Source organism: Arctopsyche grandis, chromosome 11 (genome assembly GCF_051622035.1).
Source record: "Arctopsyche grandis isolate Sample6627 chromosome 11, ASM5162203v2, whole genome shotgun sequence".
Lineage (NCBI taxonomy): Eukaryota > Metazoa > Arthropoda > Insecta > Trichoptera > Hydropsychidae > Arctopsyche > Arctopsyche grandis.
In genome coordinates, this window is record NC_135365.1 from 18,200,033 (window position 1) to 18,223,899 (window position 23,867).

The 23,867-nt window shown below is 33.7% G+C and overlaps 1 protein-coding gene across 6 annotated transcripts in view; it reads left to right on the forward strand.

The window, feature by feature from the left end:
* The window catches only part of LOC143918730 (transient receptor potential-gamma protein-like), a 61,896-nt gene that overhangs the window by 31,904 nt on the left and 6,125 nt on the right, over nucleotides 1–23,867 (forward strand). For 4 of the 6 annotated variants that reach the window (XM_077440755.1, XM_077440754.1, XM_077440752.1 and 1 more), the window contains exons 1-11: nucleotides 8,924–9,051; nucleotides 16,332–16,569; nucleotides 19,037–19,179; nucleotides 20,670–20,859; nucleotides 21,013–21,195; nucleotides 21,263–21,497; nucleotides 22,671–22,817; nucleotides 22,889–23,144; nucleotides 23,216–23,349; nucleotides 23,431–23,578; nucleotides 23,659–23,854. In XM_077440755.1, coding sequence (XP_077296881.1) covers nucleotides 9,005–9,051; nucleotides 16,332–16,569; nucleotides 19,037–19,179; nucleotides 20,670–20,859; nucleotides 21,013–21,195; nucleotides 21,263–21,497; nucleotides 22,671–22,817; nucleotides 22,889–23,144; nucleotides 23,216–23,349; nucleotides 23,431–23,578; nucleotides 23,659–23,854 — 1,917 coding nt within the window. In that variant the 5' untranslated portion in view covers nucleotides 8,924–9,004. Of the gene's footprint in view, nucleotides 1–8,923; nucleotides 9,052–16,331; nucleotides 16,570–19,036; nucleotides 19,180–20,669; nucleotides 20,860–21,012; nucleotides 21,196–21,262; nucleotides 21,498–22,670; nucleotides 22,818–22,888; nucleotides 23,145–23,215; nucleotides 23,350–23,430; nucleotides 23,579–23,658; nucleotides 23,855–23,867 lie in introns of those variants that run through there. The other 2 variants (XM_077440750.1, XM_077440751.1) reach the window with 1 other exon arrangement.

Here is a 23,867-nt window from a genome sequence, read left to right on the forward strand (position 1 = left end):
TTTTAAATTAAACTAAATACCTTTCTATCAATTTAATTAAAAAAATTGTATTACAGATTCTTTACAAGTGTCTTCGACTGTATGAATTATCAGATCTCAAACTGCGGTTATTGCTGCATTCAATTTTGTATAAAATGAATATACATTTTAATGTAATTTCACACAATAAACGATATCTATCTTATACATAGATCATTTTTTTATGCATTTGAATGAAAGATTCAATTTAAGAAATATTTATACTTCGAAATTTCAAATTCAATGGGGATTCGAAATCTTTTCTGAATATTATTATTTTGAAATATTATCTATCGACTCCTTGGAAATAAAAGTCGGCTTTAAGCTATAGAAATATATATTTTTTAATTTGCTGATTTTGATATCCATGAACGGAAGTTTGAAGCTAAATCTTTTAAATTATGCTTTTTTTGTATGAAGCCTTTGAATGAATTAAAAAAAACAACGTATATATTTAAGGCCCATAGAGAGTTAAGATCATTACTAAAAGATTTCGTCTCATATGAAAAAAATCTTGAAGAAAAAATGGAGATATAATTGGACCAATGTGACCCAATTAACCGAATTCAGTGCGAAAACGTTTCCAATCCATAAATATTATAATTTTATACATAATTAAAATTATAATATAGATTATAATATAATTCGAATTATATTCTATCAAATTTATTTTTCAATTCCCTTAAAAGCAAACTTATTATTGTATATGTAATTAAATAAAAATGACAATTTTATATAAGTGCTATTTATCAGTGTTCTGAGAAAATTCAAACACACTATAAAATTACAAGCAACAAATAACTCCTTAATACATCATATAAATATGTAGGAATATTTTTATACTTTAAATAAATAACTCTAAATGAATAAACATATACATATATATGTATGTATATATGCAAACCTCTGTTTGGAGTAATATACGCTCTATCCAGATGTACTTTTATTGAGCTCATCGTTTACACAATCTCTGTCAAATTCGAAATTCTGAAATCAAGTGCACCTCGGCGTGAAGATTTCAGTATTTCGCCTAGAGAAAATCGTACAAATCAAAGATCGCTGAAGTGGCAAGATTTCTCGATATCTCTACCGATGCCTTCTTTCTCCCACTCCTTTTTTCCCATTTTTCTCGGTCGTCTGACGAAAATCGACATATTTCAAGGCAAACACATGCGCTAGTTTTCTTTGTCGGGTGCAAAAGCGAGGCGCAGCATCCTTAGAGTGAACGAACACTTGAATATTGTCTCGACTGCATTCAGATCACATTTTACTGCTTTATATAATGCACTTAGAGCGCACTCCATATACCGTCTTCGAACATAAAATTTATCGTTTGAAACAAGTGAAGAATTAATCATACTTTTATTTAAATTTTAATTGAATTTTGAATTGAATTCAGTCAATAAAAAATTTCGATAGCTAATACGTACATAAGTAACCATACAAAAGTTATTCGATTTAAGTATAAAAAAGTATAAAAAATTTAAGTATAAAAAAGGAAAGATCCTGCATTAGTTAGAGATGAAGCAAAAGGCTTGCAATGGCTTGTGGATGAAAATATTCTATTATTTCGATACTTTCATACTCATGTACATACATATATGTACATAGTTAGATACATATGAGCCGTTATAATATATGTAAGTCCACTTTTCTTCATCTCGAGAAATATCTCGCAAAACATTAAATATAATGTTTTGCGCTTTGCAATATTTAAAAATACTGGTGACCTGTTATACGTTTATTTTGCTTTCCGAGATTCTGGACATAAGTGATAACAATTTGTGAATTAAATCAAACAGAAATATGTAGTGTTTTTGCAACTCAAAATTGGACTTCCGCCACTTTCAAATACATCGGCTCATATGTTTAATCATAGACTATTGAACCAATACTTAACTATGTGGAAATGCTGCCATTCTCTTAAAGTTATATGCATATATGTACATATGTACATATATACATAAAAATCATATGACTGTCAATTTGATGTCTAAACTTTGGCATAATACTCATATTAACCAGCAGCATAGCTCGGTGGTAGTGTTAATGTTGACCACCGAGAGGTTTCAGGGTTCGAGCCCTGGGTTGACAGCGATTGAATAGAATTTATTCTGTATTTATATGCTTGTATGTATGTAAGTATGGTCAGACTTGGATATTTGCGACTCTAAGACGAACGTTTCCAATCAGAGTTTGCTAATTTATCTGATTTCATTGTTGTAACGGTTTCTCATCAAATGTATATATGTTCATATTCTTGATTTATAAATTGAAATACCTTAAAAATTAAATAAAATAAAATCGGCTGATATTAGTTTCCACAACATCCCAATTTGGCAGATTCTACTATCATCACTGATAACACAATGAAATGCATAATTCCAATTCCAATCCAAATATTAAAAGAAGTCGCCTTCTCATTATAAAGAATTTACGTACAAATCGTTAATTGAATTAAAACCCGTATCCTTCAGATTTGATTTTTAAAGCTTTTTACTATTCATATAAATATTCAAAATACATCTTAAATCAATTTTATCTATTTTATACATTTTTTTAATGTTAATGTTATACATATTTATAATATTTATAACACTAACATTAAAAAAAATTTAATGTAAGCGTTTAAGACATCATAAGAAAAAAATCTCAATACCCTAAAATTCTAATAAAAAAATTAAAATAAACGTAGTGTTTTTATCCGGCTTCGCTCGGTATTTGTAATAAAAACCGCTTAAACATGGCCAATCTAATAGTAAACATTTTATTAAATTTATTTGAATAGTTTTATTTTATTTAAATTTATTTGAATATTCATTTGTTTTTTTATTAAATTGAACGTCACGGATTCTACGAACCAAACAAACAAAGAAATATACGTACACAGTCTCTTTCGAAATTATACCTATATATTAGATGTTCACAATTCTATACATATTATATGTGTATGTATACTAAATTTTTAGCTAAAGATCGACAATCTAAATTAAATTATGCTTTATTAATGTGTGTAGATTTGTTAACCTGAAAGGTAGAGACATCAGACTCTTCACAAGTTTATTAGTGTGGTCACAAGTCTCCTGGTTAGTTTATTAGTAACTAACGGATAAATCCGTAAAATAAATTAGTTGAAGAGTATTGATTACCGCATCTCACCAAAAATAACCGTTTAATTGATACGAAAACGAAAGCGCAAAGTTTTCCAGTTGAATTTTCACCGTCGGAGAGTATTCATACTCAATGTTATATACTTGGATCATTTTTATAACAACCCACCATAATATTTAATGCGCGCATCCTCCGCGTGCTCTTGAATGGAGTATCGTATCATTACTTCAAATATTCACGGCTACATAAAAGTGCTTACATTGACTAGTTTTCGAAGTTGAAATTGCCTCTAAAACGTTTCAAACCACCTATCTTATCCGCGAGTGGAGTTACAGTAGTGCTCGACGCGTCTGTAACCCATCTAATTTTATTCAAAGCATTTAAAAAATATACAGAATGGGTATGATAGTGCTCACGTGTTAAATATTTAACCTTGTATATTATATGCATCTGGAAAAAATAATAACCGTGTCGGCTTTTCCACGCGGCTGTCGCCTTTAAGAGAAACTCGAGAGGAAGAAGCATTAATGATGTTGACGCAATTAAGCAAAATGTGACGAAGACGAAAGTGGCCTACCTTTTAGCGAAACAAACGCGCTGAATTCTGTAGAAAACGTTATTAAATTTTCAATTTAAGAAAAATGTTTATCCTCATAAGTGAATAAGTTGATTATTTGTGTTGACTTTATTTTAATTTTGCTTAATGCTGACATCATCAATGTGTATTAACCTAATATGTAACCATATACATATACATATGTACATATATTTCAACTCTGTATATGTCAGCCACAGCGTAATGCACTGGTAAAGCTGTTGCATACCATTACAGAGGTCGTGGGTTCAAGTCCCAGCCAAATACGATGCTGGAGAGATATTGTGGTTATTAAAATACAGATCGACAGTCTCCTGTTAGAAAATTCGGTATTTTCCCCTTCAGTTTCTCGCGAATTAGAGATATCGGCATCTCAAATTTTTTGAATCTTATAAAAATATGCTCCCTATATAATGTATTTCTTGCAAATTTTCTATGTATAAAAATGTTGGTGATTGTCCATATATGTCTCTATTGTATTTTATGTACTGTTATGTTTGAAAAATTGTTAATACTTATGTATGTATATTCAAAAATAGTCTTATCATGTGTCGTCTTGGAGTAATTCCTGTCATGGCACATATGAAGTAATACGAAATGATACAAAAAAGTAGATTGAAATCAGGTCATACAAATCAATAGAAGCTTCCAAATATACATACCCAAAGTAAATAGTGATTAGATAAAGTTTGATCAATAACAATGAGCAACAACAAATAAATTACAGAAGCGAAGACTGGTCAATATTAAATTTGACAATGATTTTTGTTGACTTGCTCTCTAAAAAAATTGGCAATTTATACAAATTTTTGGCTTTTGCAACCTTTAATTCAAAATCTAGCATTTCTGAGATACATATGTGTGTAACATGTGCGAAGAGTAAGTATTGGAATCAATAGTCAGAGATTTTTTGCTATTGATTGCGATTTTTTTATTGCTTTGTCTCTTATAAACGTAGTAAAGTGAAAAATTATAGAAAATTAATAAAGGAAAAAATGTGAAAACAATTTTTTTTACTTCGTTAGATGATTAATTATACGTATTTTAAATCAATGAAACCTAAAACTATAAAAAATAATGTAAAATAATAATAAACAATTTAAAAAATATTTTAATATTAATTCCAATACTCATTTTTGGTACAGCAATAATAGAATTTGAATTAAAGACTGCAAAAATCAAAAATCTGTAAAAATTGCACATACATATGTATATTTTTACTTACCTCTTATTAAACGCTCATATGTATCTCTTAAACAAAAGCAAGCCAACAAAAATTATTGAAATTTGAATTCAGTCGGTCAAATTTAGTAAAGACTAATTAGTCTCGCTCCTGTAAGTAAAAAACGTGATTTTTTGTTGCTCAGTGTAATTGAAGAACACTAACTGAATTTCCCCGTATCGTTCGTGCAGATGAAAATTGATAAAATAAATAAAAAAAAACTTTTAAAAAATGTTATAGTATTCGATCGTCATACATGAGTATTTTGAGACAGTATTCCAAATTGAAAACTGTAGATTTTCATAACGGACAAAAAATGTTTTTCTTACCTACCTACAAAAAGTGTATATATCTACATATATTTTATTTTGCTCAATTTAACATATTTATATATTATAAACTTTCATAAAATCCCACCGAACTTTCATATGTAGCAATTTATATTGGAATTCTCCACTGAAATATATCTTTTTACACACTTTTCTTCAGTAACAAAACTGTAAATTATCTCGCGTAAGTGTCTACAAAAGCGCGTAACTTTCCCCTGAAACAATGCGCCAGGACTAGCTTTTTCTGCCTTCCGGGCATGAAAACGATTTATCTTATTCGTCTCGTTTTTTTTCATTTCAATATCCGTCACAGACGGTTAAGGTTTTTCAACACCGCTGAAACTGACTATCATTTGTCATCTAATATTGATAATGGGCGGCAGCTCGAAACGGAAACATCCCAAAAATGTAACGTGACTCTAATCAATCATATCGGCGTTCTTATCTATATGTATGTATGTATGTGTAGGTATTTAATGTACATAAACACATCCATCAAATTACCTAATTCATTTCGCGTAAAAATTATATCGTTTCCGATAAATTTTATTTTCACTTCAACAGATAAAACGCGTTGACAATGTATCGGGAAAATGTACAGAAGACAGATCGAAAAGTTGGTGTTGCAAATTGAAAGAATAACCCAAGGCGAAATCTTATATTATAGGTGGCTTTGATGGATGGATATTGAAATTAAGCAGGTATTCAGCTTTCTCTACTGAATAAGCAATTGATTTTTTTTCCATATTATTGAATAATGATAAGACTCCATTAGGTTCATAAAGATGTATTGAATACATTTTCGCTACTTTACCTTGGAGGACGCCACTGAAGTTCTATCTATTACATCTAGTAAATGTATCTATTGAAAATATTATAAGAAAAAAAATTGTTAGAATCTAATGATGCCTTCTGAAGATTTGCTACCTTCTAAATGACCGGTTATTTTCCTAATATCACCTTGTTTAAACTATATTATTCAAAATCAATTACGCTTATTAGATCGTATACACAAAGGTTTATTTATATTAGCTTAGCACAGACCAATAACTTTACTTTAGTATATTCTATATGGACACATTCATATATTCCGTGATATGTACGTGGCGTGTCCGTAACCGACACAATCTATTCATATTATACAGCAGTTCATGTCACCGAAACGTATCAAGCAGAACCAGTTTTATTTAGCCAGTGGGGAAATATGCACGCATGGCGTGACGTCATAATGACTAGTGCAACCATTCTAACTAAAGTGCTATCATGCACTTTCGTTAGAATATTTTGGGAATTTTTCGGAAACCACGTATTCTGACAATGTTGACTCGACGACACGACGCAAGCAATATTGCACCATATTATCACGCTCTGTAATGTATAGTAATCCGATTTTGTCTTGCACTCGTTCAAAACAGTATGAACGTGTCAAAAACAGGCAGTGCTGTATAGTATAAATAGTAATGTTTTCCGTGCAGTGCTGTGCCAACCCGTTGACGTGCAGTGCTGGATAATATAAAATAGACCTTAAGGCGTATTTTATATCACGATTTGATCATATATTATATTTACATCTAATTACTAATACTATTCTATTGTACACGTAAAATCTGCTCAATAGAAATTTTAAAATACGACTTCTTGAAGTGAAACGACGTCATAAACGATCCCGCCGACTCAAAGATAAGAATAGTATTTGCTGTCACCAGATCGTGAATTTTGAAGGCGACCGAATATAACACAATGCTTCTTCTTCTTTCCCCTTTATTTAAAATTAAGCCAGGTTCTCAATAACTTAATGCCCCAATGTTATATACGGAATCCACTGAACCTCACTTAAGTACAATAATAAACTTAAAATCAGCACAGAAATCAAACGTAGCAACAGCATTGATCTCGCGAAGATTGTCATTCGATTGAAAGCAGATGTCCAGATATTGTAATCATATCTAGTAAACGGAGAATATTTCGAATCAGTAAACGAATCAGACACGACCTTGTTCCATGAGCATAAGAAGTAGATATTGAAGATATATTGCAAGTGGGAGTGAAAAAAAATAAAGCTGAATATACTAGTAAAGAGATATACCAAAATGTATTGCTAGCCAAAAATTATACAGACATTGAACTCACTTTTCACATCATCCATGGCTTAAAATTCAGTAGAAATGGTACCAAACCCCATGTTTTGAATGGCCGCCTGGTTTCATTATCCGTGGTTTCATCAACAAAACAATAAATTATTTTATCAACAAAACAATAAATTATATATTTTGTTTATTTTTTTATAGCCGTATAGTAAAATTAAAAAAAAATAATTGCATGCAATCTGTCGGCGAGTTTTCCCCACAATGAATGAAATGAAATATCCTAGAATCCTTTTACCTATAAATACTAAAGATACCTATGCAACAACCTTTTCTTCGGGCATTCCGAGTACATACCCCAGTGTATTCAATATATAAGATTAATGGGTCAATTTATAGGGAAATCCCTACATGTTCTGTATTTGGTAACAACTCATAACAATTATTTCAACCAGTATACATACATACATACATACATACATATGTACATATTCAATAAAAATATGTTCGATTAATTTGTTTTGCCAGTGATGGATGCAAAACTTGGGTATGAACGCCAGAATGCTTCATAAAGTCCAATTCACTGAAAGAAGTTTGAAACGCTGTATGCTTGACATAACGAGAAGAGATAGAAAACGGAAGGGTTATTGATATAGCGAAGATAGGGAATCCTAACCTAGCTAGAAGACTGGACAATAGATGGACGAAAAAAATTCTCAAACGGTACCTGAGAGAATATTAAAGTGTGCAAAGAAGGCTATTTATTTATTTATTTATACAGGTATACTCCCATTTTTATCAACACGACATACATATATGGTCAGCATTGTACCTTATAGGAGTACTATTCATGGCCAATTTCAAACATCGATCATGAAACATTGCTTCATAGAAACATCTATGGACAAATTTTTGCAGCATTTTTAAATATCAAAAAAAAATGAGGTGCTGTAAACTCAAATTTTATGAAAATTAGTACAGGATTGCCAATTTGTTGGAACCGTTTCTAAAATATAGATAACTTAGCAAACTCTAAAAGGAAACGATCGAACTTGGAGTCACATATTCAAAGTCTGGCCAGCAACAAATCCAGGGATAGAACCCGTGACCATACAATCAAAAGCATTATATGCTAACCACTTATCTACATATGTTGCTGTAGATGGTCGTATGGAATAGGAAAAATTTGTAGGATGAGATGGATGAGAGTTGATCAAAACAGAGACAAATGGAAGCGTTAGAGCGGTGTTCATCCATGAAAGGATAGCGAATGGCTGTAAATGATGCTGATGATACATATTCATATGCATGGCCGTAAAAAGTGCACACTTAAGTTCATTTCTTTTGATGTTGCACTACAAAAGCGAGAGAGCTGCACAGCTCATACCGCAGTCGTTTCCGTTTCCGTTCCAACGGGCTCTCCCCTTCTATTATTATTTACGCAATAGGCAAGATTTTTATTTGTGTGCAGAGTGCGTTGGCAAACGTACACTAGTACTAGGACCGGCCCCATTGACCAATCGGTCGCTGGTGTAATTCGAACATCTCCCACTCTCCCAGTCCATGCAATTTCGTTGATAAATTCGGACGTTCCAAACGATCCCACTCACGTGTCGCCATTTTGCCACCCCAGCCAGTGTTGCCAATGCGAAAGCGACGCGCGAAAAATGTCACGCACAAAACGCTACGGCTGTAAGTGCAATTTTACCCCTTTTTCATTTATTCATTTTTAACACACCCGCAACACAGTTTACTATTCATGACAATTTTTCTATTTACTCTTTTTTGCGGCGGCGGCGACCTATAAAAATATTCAAATTTTATCTCCCACTTTGCATGTTGACATGCAGCGAAAATTTCACGTGACGTTTAATTCTTTTCATTCCCCCCCTCCTTCCCAATTCCCATCTCGTTTCGATATAATCGAAAAATTTCGTACGCAATACTAATTTTGGTTGCGCTCTTGAATGGCATGTCATAACATTGTAATTTGTTGCCCGGCGCGTGTGACTTTATGACCAAAACGATCTCGGCGAAGTACAAACGCGTTTGTTTACGCGTTGCGGTCACTGCCAGATAAATATACACATAAAACGGTTTTAATTTTGAGAATTGGGCCTATTTCCATTGTTCACGATATTATTGTATATCCATTTCCTGTGATCACAGCTCATATAATATTATACTTCTCAATGCCTTAACTTAGATAAGTCCACTCAGCTGTATGTGTTTCCTACTATTTTTTTTATCTATTATAGCGGGCGCTCTACATATTAGTTTATTATATGTACTTATACAATCAACCCTCCTATAACACGCTGGATTGGTACAGCAAAAATATTTATTAATTTATTTATACTTGGGAAAGGCGCCATGACCGTTGGACTCAATTTTATATTTTCCCAAGATAGCGCTATCGGATTGCCCCTAAGTGCCATATATAGTACATATGTACATACACACATACATTCATATATACATTTTTATTTGTATTTTTTATATATGTACATATACACATACCAGGAATGCCTAGCAGATAAACCCCAATGCGCCTTCCTGGCCAATTACAAAAAATACAGCATTTTTTTATTACACAAGTCGCTGAATTACGAGACACTGAAAACTCGAAATTAACGAGACATCTATGAATTTTAACTTGTTCATAAATCTTATTGTACATTAATAATACTCAAATAGTAGGTTCGATGGTTTTTAGCCAATTTAATCGAGGAACCGTTTCAACAATGAAATATTGAGATAGGAAACGATCAACCTGGAGTCACAAATATTCAAGTCTGACCATTTAATTAATTTATTAATTTATTAATTTTTTATTGGTGTTTTACATTGTTTATATGTATGTAGGTAGGTAGGTAGTTTTTACCATGTTTAAACGATTAAATATAAATATTAAACTAAATATATTTAAAAGGTATTTGAAAAAAATACGACCGCGTGCGGATCATTTTATTTTTTTTTTTTTAATTAATAGCTTAATATGCCATAACCCATGCGATGATATTTCATCTGGCATAACAGTTCGCTTCAATTTGCCTCAATAACGAAAAGAATTGCAGAAGACAACATAAAATACAATTGAAATACATAAACAAATTAATGAATCATAGATAAACCTCAATATAAGATATTTTCATATTGATTAGAAATGGTCTACAATAATACAACAAATTCTTTTACTTAGATTGCTTGTCGAATTGCTTTTCGTAATTGGTTCAATTTTTTGGTAGCAACACTTTCAATCAATTCAATCATCTGTCCGTTTGAATATTTGTACCAATGGCGTGTCACGTACCTTACCCCATACTCTTTTCTTTAAAAAATTATACGTATATAAATAAATACCGCAAGCCATTCTAATTAAAATTTGAGCTTCTTATTTGAAATTGGAACACTTTAAATTACCAAAAACACACTTTCAAATTGAAAAATTAACATTCTCGTGGAATTTCAGATTACAACAGTACAGGGTAAGTATGTCGCCTTGATGCGCAAACTTTCCGAAACGTATTATATTTAATATAAGGAGTGAATATTAATTTTAATTCACATTCGCACTTGGAGCACTGAAGGGCTCACTCTCGAGATCCTTGCCTATCACTGGTACAGAAAAGTTAATTAATCAACGTCAAAATAATGAAATATACGTTTTGACGTCATTCTGAAAGTGAGCAAGCTTTGAATATACATACCTATACGTGTATATTTCTTTTTAATTTTTAATACAAAACCCGTCAAAAAATTCATGAAAATCAGCATCGCGTTTCTGTCCATAAATTCATTCGCATCTAATTCCACTGAGAGTCCGTTTACAATTTATGAATCCGAACTTAAGACACACTCGACTGTTAAAATTGAAAATGCTCCACTACATATAATATGTATTGTTGTTTTTGACAATCTCAACGATCATTCAGTTGTAAAATTAGTTTATAAATTCTGACTGCATAAGTATAATATATGCACAAAGTTGAGATGCGGTAAAGCAATGTCAAACTTTAGCTCGCGCCGAGTTCAAGATGAACTTTTGTTTGCACGCAAAGCTCTCTGACACGACCACCTTCAAAATTAAACGAAATTTTCATACCCAAGTTTGGAGATGTTTGACGTGTGTTAAACACCCATATATACGTACATACAAGCACACACTGATCTGGAACGAACGGGTTAATTATTATCGGCAATCGGTCCAAATCGCACTAATCGCCCCGATCCTCCAGCTTTTAATTAAGCCTTGACCACAATAAAGTGACAATTAACAACACGCATATGTATGTGTGGTGAGGGCGTGTGAGACCTCACGCAGTTGAGCCCTCCCGTAGGGCTTTAATGATTTATTAAGAGGACTCTTGGTCTCATCGGCGTTACGTGTGCCTGAAACCTTCCAGACCCGTAAGTAATTGCCGGACAAAACGTAGTACACATACTTCAAAGGGTCGGAAAATCGTTTAGGAAGCTCGCTCCAGAATTTACATAGATATAAAAGCAACTTCGACTAATACGCACATCATTAAGACAATCTACAATAAAACTTAATTAGAACCAATTTCATTATTATTGAACAATTATACATATACATACATATGTTACAGTTGAAGTGTGTTTGCTACAAATAGTTGCAAACCACGCGGCTGCATGCTCATTTCGATTGAATTTTGACTGTTTGAATTTCAGCATGTACAAAAGACGAGATATTCATGGGGTTGCGCAGATGACATTTCGATGTTCATTGATGATTGGCAATTCTTAAAATTGAGTTGTAAATCTTTCTGGCAAGTTTAAAATGGCAAAAGCCGAGACAATGGTATGAAATGAGCATGTAGCACATACTACATAGGTGGCCGAAATATAAAGGCGCCCGAGAGATTTGAAAAAGAACAAGACATTCCTACTTTTTAAAATGCATTTAGATCGTCTTGTTGTATACTTGTGGATTTCAAGTTACAACTACAAAACACCCGAACTATAATTCAGAGAAATAACGGGATAGCAGGTATAGATTCAGTCCGCATAGAGCTGGGTCTTTTATATTCTATTATATTTGCAACTGCCAGATGTATTTCTTCGAGTATGTTGAGTATTGGTTGGTCATCGGAAGAACAATGTCCTTAATGTGGGATTGGGGGTAAAAACAATATATTTTTTTATAAATAAATAAATATAAACTAATAATATTATTTTAAATTTTGACATTAAATTCAAATAATGGTCACAAATGGGGGTGGCGGCCAAATTGGTAGGAACATTTCAACAATTCAATCAGATAAATTGGCAAACTCTGATAGGAAACGATCGACCACAAAGTCACAAACCAAGGTCTGGCCAGCAGCAACCAGTGGAACTCGAACTAGTGACCACTATGTTCGAAAGCATTATATACTAACCACTAGTCCATGTTACTGGTTTTTTGCATTTACGATAGTAAAATATGTACATATATGCACGTACTATATATTTTTAATTTAAGTCTTTATAATTTATTCTGAATTTGAATACAATGTGTATTATATGGTTCGGTGATTACTGGTCACAAATTACTCGTCACAAAGTCACTAAAATCTCTATAACGGAGCCGAGAATTTATTTTATGAGAATTTGAGTGGCAAATATTGTGTATTTGCGATTTTCATGAGAAAAATTGTCTTTATGACCACACCAATGTGACGAATAGTCCAATTACCGTATTATATAATCATAATGGAGTGTTCTCTTTGGGTCGTATGATCAAGTGCACGCAGCAGCGCATTCTACTCCCAAGTACATTAGCTTTACAAAGACTTCACAGTCTGTAAGGGGGAAGGTTTTCAGCGAGAACCTCGTCGAGTCACGTCTAGTTTCAGCTTTATTTCGTCCTGAAAGCTCGGCCGCATAAAAGCTTACGTAGAAAAGCCCTTCCGCCACCGCTTGATTGATTGCCACTCGGAAAATGGCCTTTAAGTGGATCTTTAAAACAGGATTTAAACCTAACCGCACGCTAATAATACCTCAATTGAGAAAAGAACCGAATTTCCACATCATTGGCTCTTTAACTTTAGCGTTTTATTTCAATAGTTTGCGCTATAGAATTTTCCAACGGTCAATGAACTACATATGTACATACATTTGCTCCGCATCTGAAACCACTTCGGTATAATCTATTCGAAAATGCTTAAGCTTTTAACTGATTGTTTGCACGCTGCTTATTTTAGATATGAATATTGTTAAAATTCCACGTAAATTTTCTGAGTGTTCTTTCCGGAATAGTTTTGCTTTTATATACACAGCTCTACGCAGTTTATTCCACAAATGTGTTTACATTGTATTATGTTTTCTTAGGAATATTTTTATTATTAAGGAAGATTTGTACGAAATAACAGAAAATAATTTCACTTTGGCAATTTTAACGACTTCAATAAATTTTTAGCCGCCGCAAACGACTTTGATTATTACTTTTAATAGCAAACACGTGTATCTCTAAAATTGCTAATGGTTTCGCGGGAAAGCTCCAGAACGTAATGAGGCAATATATTTCACCAAAAATTATAGCATACATATTATCAGCGATACAATATGGCTTAAACCAAAATTAAATTTTAGATATGCATATGTATCTAAATGAGTTCGAATGTATTAGTCTAAAATTATGCAACTCTCTACTACGCGAGGTGTGCAATTTAATTTAAAACAAACATGCGATATTTATGGGTTAGACCACTTTTCCGCTGATTATCTCATAGCAAAAAATAAATGAAGAGACTCACCTGTAGTTTTTATTTACACAATACTAAACACATTATTATCGCTAGCTCGTTGTGCCTGATGTGAACAAGCTGTCGCAGTTTTCATTCGAAAACATTGTAATATAAATAAAGTTATCATAACATTTCTAATAGTTTGGATATATTTTCAGTTTGAATTTATTTTATTTGCATTCAAATTAATTTGGGGCGTGAAAACGTGAAAACTTTTATATAAACATGAATATTATACCTATTATACATAAATGCCAGACGAAACCGCGCGGGTGGGGAGGGGTTCAAAAAAAGGTCAGCGGGATTTTTTTTTATCTTCTCTCATTCCCATGATTTATGGCGCTACAAGAGGTATTAATGGTTAAAATTGTTTTTATGTCACACCCACCTTCATTTAATCCGCCAGATTTTCCGCCTCTGAGGGTTCGGAATAGCAAGCGTTTCACATTTCCATTCTGCGAACAATGAAAAATAAAATGCAGACATCAAAAAAAAAAATCTTCTATGGAGCTAGACTACTCAGTATGTAGTTCAAAGAATTGAAAACGTACATACAGCTCCAAATACTTAATTGGATTTTTTTTCTACAGATTTATCTATGTAGAATAGATTGAAAATACCACTTACATATGTATGTACATATATTATATGTATATCATACATATCTAGCTACAGCATAGTGCACTGTTAGAGATATTGCATAAAATTAGAGATGCCGTAGGTTCAATTCTCGGCCAAATTTGCTGCTGGCGGGATATTGTGGTTATTAAAACACAAATCTCCTGCTAGAATTTGCCGATTTAACTAACTTAATTAAAATCGGTATTCTCCCCTTTTTAATAGTACGGAGAAAAAATCCGTAAAAGAAATATATATTTTTTTGACTTTTAAAATTCGCTAGGAAATTAATTATAAGTATTGTTGCGTAGAGGTGGGTGGAGGATCCAATTAAAAGGCCAAAGTCGTGCCACAGCATTTATTGGTGATTAAGGAGATACACGCACTGCCAGTGCTCCGTCCAGAATGTCTTGATATGGTCTAAGTACCTCCTTATAAGGGACAGGTCGCTCAAGGCATCTTCGACGTCCGGTTACTTCCCTATTGTTTAGGCATGTACTCGGATATGTATTCCCACGACACTCAGTCCCACGCTATCGGTAACTTCTGAGAAGGGGCCAATAGCGGCCAATTCGGTGGCCATTGTTTAGCCTACTTGCACTTAGTCTAGAGATAATTTCTAAAACCATACTAGGTGGTGCTATTGTATTATATGACAATTGTATTATAATGTTTAGAATTGTTTAGTACTTATGTACAAAAAGAATTTGACTATAAGTTTTGCCTTGTCATGCCACCTATGTATGGTAGAAATGTATGTATTTACATATTTAGTCATCATGTAGTTATTTATGTATTTAGCCAGCAGTATCTCTCAGTGGTTGCGTTTATGTTTAGCACCGAGAGATTACTGGGTTTGATCCCGTGGTAATCTTTAATACTGCTGGTTAGACTTGGAAATTTGTGACTCCAAGTCGATCGTTTATTATCAGAGTTTGCCAATTTATCTGATTTTCAGTGTTGAAACGATTCCTCAAATTGGCAAAAATCATCATACCCACTGTCACAAATATCTGAATTTGATTTATGTACAATATGTACAAATTTTCGTACAAGTCTAAATCCATGGATGGCTCAATGGATTAATTAATTCATTCATTCATTTTTAATTGCGTGTTCTTCAGCCTCTCGAAATAGAGTGATTTATATAATAAAAATGCTGCAATGTATGTGATTGATTGTCTAGGAAGGTGCATTGGGTGTGTCAGGCATTCCTAGTATACGTATATAATATCTATGTGAAAAATAAAATATAAGGCAATGGTGACAGATGAAATAAATAAGCAACTGTAGTATTTTCATTTATGCAATAAATTATAAACTATAATTGGTCCGCTCTAGGAAGAGACTTACGAAAAACGTACTCACTATCTCCCTCGCTGTCTCTCGACCAATAGCATTTCGTGCAGACAATAGAACACTGCACGCGCGAAATGCCATTGGTCTAAATGGGGTGAAGGGGACAGCATATGCGTTTTACCTGAGTATCATCCTACACCTGATGGACAATGGATATTCATTACACAGCGGTCACATCTGCTTTGTATTTTTTTTTAATTTGATATCAAAAGTCTTAATAATATATCCTAACTTATAAAATTTCAGTATGATGCAAAGGGCCCAAGAGACGGAATACATCAATGTGAACTGTGTAGACCCTCTTGGCAGGAGTGCCTTACTGATGGCCATCGACAACGAGAACTTGGAGATGGTCGAGCTGCTGATCGAGCATCGAGTGCAAACCAGAGACGCCCTTCTCCACGCCATCTCCGAAGAGTTCGTCGAGGCCGTCGAAGCACTTCTGGACCACGAGGAGACCAGACACAAATTTGGCGAGCTTCACGTAAGCCGCACTATTTGTTTTCCATTGAGTTCACTATTTGCAAAGTGCACACAATGTTTGTGTAATAAGACGGTGTTCGCTTTTACGACTTTGCTTTGATTCTCCAAAGAAAACATTTACGCTTACGGCAAATCAACTGGAATACTATGTATCTGTTAACTTATATATGTACCTTTTCGATACACAATTACGCAAATATTGCCTATTCGAGCAATGATTTTCGCAGCTAAATATAAATTTGTTTATGTAATCTGTAGGTATACGGTTGAACTTTATTACGAGCGCCAAGGGATCAGTGAAAATTGCTTATAATAGCCATTAATCGTTATTGCCATTTTGTGTAATATAAATTTATTCTTAATAGCAATAATAATAATTAGTTGAACTAATCTAAATTTATACGCTTGCCGTAAACGTCAGAGTTTTTTTTATATAAACAAGATAAATTTTATTATTATTATAATAAAATTAAAAATCCAAAGGTACTGTAGCTCAATATAATCAACATTTTACAATCAATATAATTCCAATATACATAGTGTAAAATAATTCATTACTTTATTTAAGAATATTAACCTTACTATAATCATTAATATCATATATACATATGTATGTACATATGTCATGGTAAACGGACTATTTCGCATATTGCGATCGCGCACACGACAATCGTTGCCACGAAGATCGCGAATACGGATTATCTAGCTCTCGAGTTCACGTAAGTATGATTGTTCGCGTGTGTGACTCTCGATGGATAAAGTTTTCGGGTGCCAAATGTTCCAAGATCAAGATTTTGGTGACGTGCGTGAAATCGCTTTGTGCGGAAAAATCACCGAACCGTATGTCATATGTTGGGTTTAAAATGCAATTTAATCCTAAAAAAAACATTCATAATCTAAAAGTATGTATGTACATGTTACAGACCAAGTGTGTATTTCGTTCGTTCATGAACATATTAGTTTGTTCATACACGAACCAATCTGACCAGTTACAAATGAATTAGATGCATAGTTTGTTCATGCACAAATTACTAGACCTAAGTTTATGTACATATTCTCAATCGTTTGTGCCATCCCTTTATATATATACATATATGATTACCCCGAGTTGCAATATTTTAAAAATAGTTGAAACGGGAACTATAGTAACGTTCTAATGTGGTTTCCAAAGGATTTCCTTTTTAAAGACTTGGTGCTTTAACATCTGAAAACTTTGAAAACTCAAAAGTTTTGACAGCTAAGTGCTTCATGTGACACCTAGTGAATCTAAGTACATACATATATGAAGATACATAGCTTTTGACAAAAGCACTTAAACTAAAACCAATAAAAATAGTTTGTGTATGAACAAACTAGTATGTTGATAAACGAACCGGAGTTAACACGGACTGTAACATATACATACATACATACATACATGTAGATAATAAATATGTTTGCTTACAAATGCCGGAACTCATTTCTTTCCAAGCTTTTTATTAAAGAAAATTATATTGAAATATTATGCCACGGAGCGGATATAAAATTAGACATAATTTAAAAAAAAGTATAAAAAATGTGCCGGAACGCCGTTCCAGTACGTGATATTACAAAAAATCCCTGTGCATATAAATATTATTTACAGTGTATAATAAAAGTTGCCGAATTAATTTTAATTTTAAGAATATTTTTTGTTAAAGAATATCTTAACCTGTAAATGAAGGCTAGTAAAAAAAAGGAATGTGGACCAATTTTTACTAATTCTCAAAGTTTTTCAAAGAATCATTAATCACATTGATGAAGATTGTTTTTGTACCGGCTCCCTTTCCGGTATGAATTTCTAATATTATCCTGAAACATAATAATGTAGGTACTCAAAAAATTTGCAACTCAATCATCCGGAATAACTTGAGCGAAAGTGATCCCTTTTTAACTTATTGAAAAATACTCTACATTTGAAAATTTTACGACTCCTCCCTTTTGTGTAATGAAACGACATCACTTCAAAATTGAGCCTTTCACGCGCTTACTTTCCCCCGAATTCGCCTTTTAAGTCATAACACACACTGTGCTACAATTCATCGCCGAAAAAAAAAGACACTCAAAGGGAAACGAGGACAAAAGGACCAAGATATCTCCAGTAGTTTATTTGTGCCCGTTCAAGTTTCCAATTACTGTCTGCGTTCGGCGCAGACATTCGGACGCCATTTTCCCCACCGAGGAAATCTGTCTTTGAAAAATATCCCTCGGGATTTTTATATTCGGATAAACAATGGATAAATGGCACCCGGAATCTCCTCCCACCACTCAGGCCATTGTTTCGGATACCGAGGGATATTTTCCCAAAGTGAGCCGCGTCGGAAAATACCGGAAAGTATCGATAACTTAACTTCCCATTACCCTTTGTAAAATGGCCTCTTTTCACATACCTATGTATATTATGTGTCAAAATCACTGTGTTAATTTGACAATTATTTTGTGCTGTACAGAGTTGGGAAGCACTTCCACCAGATACAGCCACCTTTACGCCCGACATAACCCCCCTCATACTGGCAGCTCACAGGGACAACTATGAAATTATCAAGATACTTCTGGACCGTGGTGCAACATTACCTATGCCGCATGATGTGAGGTAATATCGAATCTATGTACATCATAAAATTTAATGTAATCTGGTTATACATATATACACTAGTAGCCTAGTGCACGCATTCGTTCTGGAGAGAAAAAATTGAGCACCGTCCAAATAACTGTAAGTTGACAGAATCCACGCACACGTATTGTTACTCTGATTTTGGTTTTTCTTTTTATATAAAAAGGTGAATTTACATACATCAGTATAATACAACTGAACAAGAAAAATTGAAAAATTAAACTGAAAAAATAAATATTACCCACTTGATAGTTTTTACAATGTACATAACGTTTGTGAAAGCGGAGACAAGTCTGGACCTGTTCAATTTGCGTGCATGCTCAGACAATAGACATGCAGGATCAACCTCAACGATCGCGAAAGCTGAGATCTGCTTTTTATCTTTAAAGTGACGTACAAACAGCAGATTTAAGATTCTCGATCTCTTGATTCAGATCAATAAATGCTGTAAAGTAACTTTGACCTTTTTTTGATCCTGAACCCAATCTTACGCAGCGATAGTTTTACAAATATAATATATTTAATACAAGCCATCAACATGTCCTGAAATAAGGAAGACAAAATAAAGAAACGACTGAAACTAAGATTAAGTGAATTTAATCGAATGAAAATGAAATAGATATTACAGCGTAGCTTACTAGTTAAGCCATTTTTTTACCAGTAGATAGTGTGAGAGTTCAAATCCCGGCCGGAATTGATTTATATATGTATGCTGGCAAGATCTAGATGGTTATTAATTTCAGATAGATCGCCTCCTGTTTGCCATTTTGTTTAGCTCAATTACCTAATCAATTACAAAATCAGCATCCTAACTATCCTCCCCTCCATTTCTCGTATATTCGTAGCAAGTTCAAATTTGTTGATTGTTAAATATGTATATCCTCATTGTAGAATGTGTTACAAATTTGGCCATATGAGTCACTTTGGGGCAACCTGTTATGGCACCTATAGTAAAAGGAAATATATTAAAAATTATAAAGATTCAAATAGTGATGGGTTAGGGTAATAGTCCAAGATAGTGTAAAATTATGCATGGAAAGTCATAAGTGAGATGAGTAAACGAAGTTAGGATAACTAGTGTTGCTCATAACAGATGCAATAAACAAGATATATTATATGTATAAAAAAAATTGGAACAGTTTTGAAAGAGTATCCACTATAAGTATATTCGTGGGTGAACAATAGAGACCCTGGATTAGGCGAACGAGACTCAGTAAGTGCCCGAACAAAGGACACGCTCAAGCTCTCACAGAACAATAGACTCACCACATACATAAATGGATCGGGGAAGCTGTGGTGAGCAACTTGTCCTTTTTAAGGAGGTACACACGGTAGATCAGATTATTATGGAGTGAGCGGTGGATGCATGTGGATCTCTTGAATCATTGAATAAATGATGTGAAGTAACTTTGGCCTTTCATTTGGATCCTGATATTGATGAAAATAATAACTTTTTGCACTTTTTTCAGGTGTGGATGTGACGAATGTGTCACCTCGCGTCAAGAAGACTCTCTCAGACATTCCCGCTCGAGGATAAATGCTTATCGAGCCCTAGCTAGTCCTAGTCTCATAGCTCTATCGTCTAAAGATCCCATATTAACGGCTTTCGAACTGTCATGGGAGTTGAGACGCCTGAGCTTCATGGAGCATGAATTCAAGGTAAGCTTCAGTATGCTCTCCAAGCATAGCAAATAAATGTGTTTATTTTTAAAAGTATTTCAGATACTCGAGATAATGTTTATTATTAAAAGTTTATCTTTGAAGTGCTTTATTTTATATTTGTCTTTACATTATATACCTACGTTTTTGCAGATAGAGTATCAGGAACTTAGAAAGCAATGTCAAGAATTCGCCACCGCTTTATTAGATCACACGCGAAGCTCGCACGAATTAGAAGTACTTCTCAACCACGACCCCACAGGACCGGCTTTCGAACATGGCGAGAGGATGCAGCTGAACAGACTGAAACTCGCCATCAAACTCAGACAAAAAAAGGTATCGCAGACTCGTCTGAAACTGTCTGAAATTGGTCAACTTTTGCAATTTTCATTTTGTTTTTCAGTTCGTGGCACACCCCAACGTCCAACAGCTGCTGGCGTCGATCTGGTACGAGGGTCTGCCCGGTTTCAGAAGGAAAAACATGGCACTGCAAGCACTGGAGATCGTCCGTATCGGCATGATGTTCCCATTGTTCTCGGCTTCTTATATCATAGCACCACATTCTGCACTCGGCAAGACGATGCGTAAACCATTCATCAAGTTCATCTGTCATTCGGCGAGTTACTTCACTTTTCTTTGTAAGTATCCATCATCATCCACTGCTGAATATCAATAAATCATGCCATGCTTTCACACACTGACGGATAGGGGGCAGCGATATTTTAAAAACAAACTAGTTATATTCAATATTTATTTAAATAAAATATGCTTACATTCTAAAGAAACATTACACTAATAAATAATAAAATTACTATAATCCATCCGCTGTAAATAAAGATAATTCATACTAAGTTAAATTAAATCGAGTCTTACTTAAATATGTAGCCTAATGGTAAGAACACACTCAAAAGTGCGGCACGGAACTCGCACGTGGACTTCAGCGGTGAGAGGTGCATATTCATGCCATTATCAATTCTTATCTTATTATTTCGACAAGTTTCTCCTACATTTCTTTAAGTATGAGAATCGCCGTTATCGATCACTTTATCAATATTTATTTATTTATTTTATTTTATTAGAAAAACCAACAGTCTTAAATCAAAACAGAACAAATAATAAAATACATTACAAAAGACCAATTATAGGATAAAATATCACTGAAAACACTCCAGGAGTGAGGCTTGTGAAGGAAAGCAGTGGTACAATTTTAACGTACCGTAGTATGTCTAGCATTTTTTATTTCTAAACTATATAAAAAACGATTATTTCGCACATTGCGATCGTGCACATAACAATCGTTGTCGCGAAAATCGCAAATACGGAATATCTGGCACTCGTGTTCTCGTTAGTATGATATTTCGCGTGTTTAACTCTCGACGGATAGAATTTTTGGGTACCAGATGTTCCGTGATCGAGATTTTAATGACGTGTGCGAGATCGCTTTGTGCGAAATAATCACCGAACCAAAAAAAAAAACACTTGCCGCGTGTGTCTTTACCCCAATCTTTCCATTGTTTACAAAAATATTTATCATGTCGTCAATATTTACATCAATATTCCTATGAGTATTTAATAATACTAAAACTGAGTTTTTTTTTTTGACTCATTCTATTCCTCAAATAAGTCTTCAGCCTTTTCCAATTTTAGAAACTTCTCTCCGCTGAAACTATACTTAGTCGTAATGTAAAATAAACGTATAGTAAAGTACAAATCCTACTATGGCGAGAGTGATTGCCCCCTCTGGATCCGTCAGTACTTCTATATACTCAAATCCCTCATTTTTTAATTGTTTTATTTCTAATGTGTTCCAGTTATGTTAATATTGGCATCACAACGCATAGAAACAGTCATAGGTGGTTGGCTGTGGGGAGACACAGGTCCTGAAAAAGAAGACATTCCAACCAAAAGAGGTTCACCACCGTCAATAGTAGAATGGTTCATTCTAGCATGGGTCAGCGGTGAGTAATTGAGTCGATGATTGGCATAGCAAGTGAAATATCCTACTTAACTATTTTTTAAACCTTCCAAGGGTTAATATGGAGCGAAGTGAAACAGTTGTGGGACGTGGGATTAGAAGAATATGTGAACGATATGTGGAATGTGATAGACTTTGTGACAAACTCTTTGTACGTAGCGACGATAGCTTTAAGAATTGTGGCCTATTATCAAGTTCAGAGGGAGGTGGCATTGGGTTGGAATACCGCTGAATCGCCAAGAGAACATTGGGATGCCTGGGATCCAATGCTGCTATCCGAAGGCCTCTTTTCTGCAGCCAACATATTTAGGTGATTAACTTTAAAACCATTCACAAAAAGACTATCGGAATCAAAATTAATGCTGATTTGTATTTTTTCAGTTCTCTCAAACTGGTATACATATTTTCCGTTAATCCACACTTAGGACCTTTACAAGTGTCACTATCCAGAATGGTTATGGATATTATGAAGTTCTTCTTTTTATATGTTTTGGTATTATTTGCTTTCTCATGCGGTGAGTTCACACCTACATATAATACATTTCGGTTTAATGTACATATTTCATTTTAAATAATATATATTGTATAAACTTTAGGTTTAAATCAACTTCTATGGTACTATGCGGATATGGAGAAGAAGAGATGTCCAAAGGAAAATACTTATGGTTCTAAAATGCATGATATTAACAGTACCAAACCAGAACCAGACACTAATGCTTGTGTAGTTTGGCGAAGATTTGCCAAGTAAATAAATTACATTTGCATTATTATTTCATATTATATTTAGAACTACATACATGACTTAAAAATGACATTCTTTACAGTTTGTTTGAAACCATACAAACTCTATTTTGGGCAGTTTTCGGTTTGGTTGATTTGGATTCGTTTGAATTGGATGGAATCAAGATTTTCACCAGGTTTTGGGGCATGCTTATGTTCGGAACATATTCTGTTATCAATATCGTCGTCCTTTTGAATTTACTCATTGCGATGATGAATCATTCTTATCAATTAATATCAGTAATATTGTTTT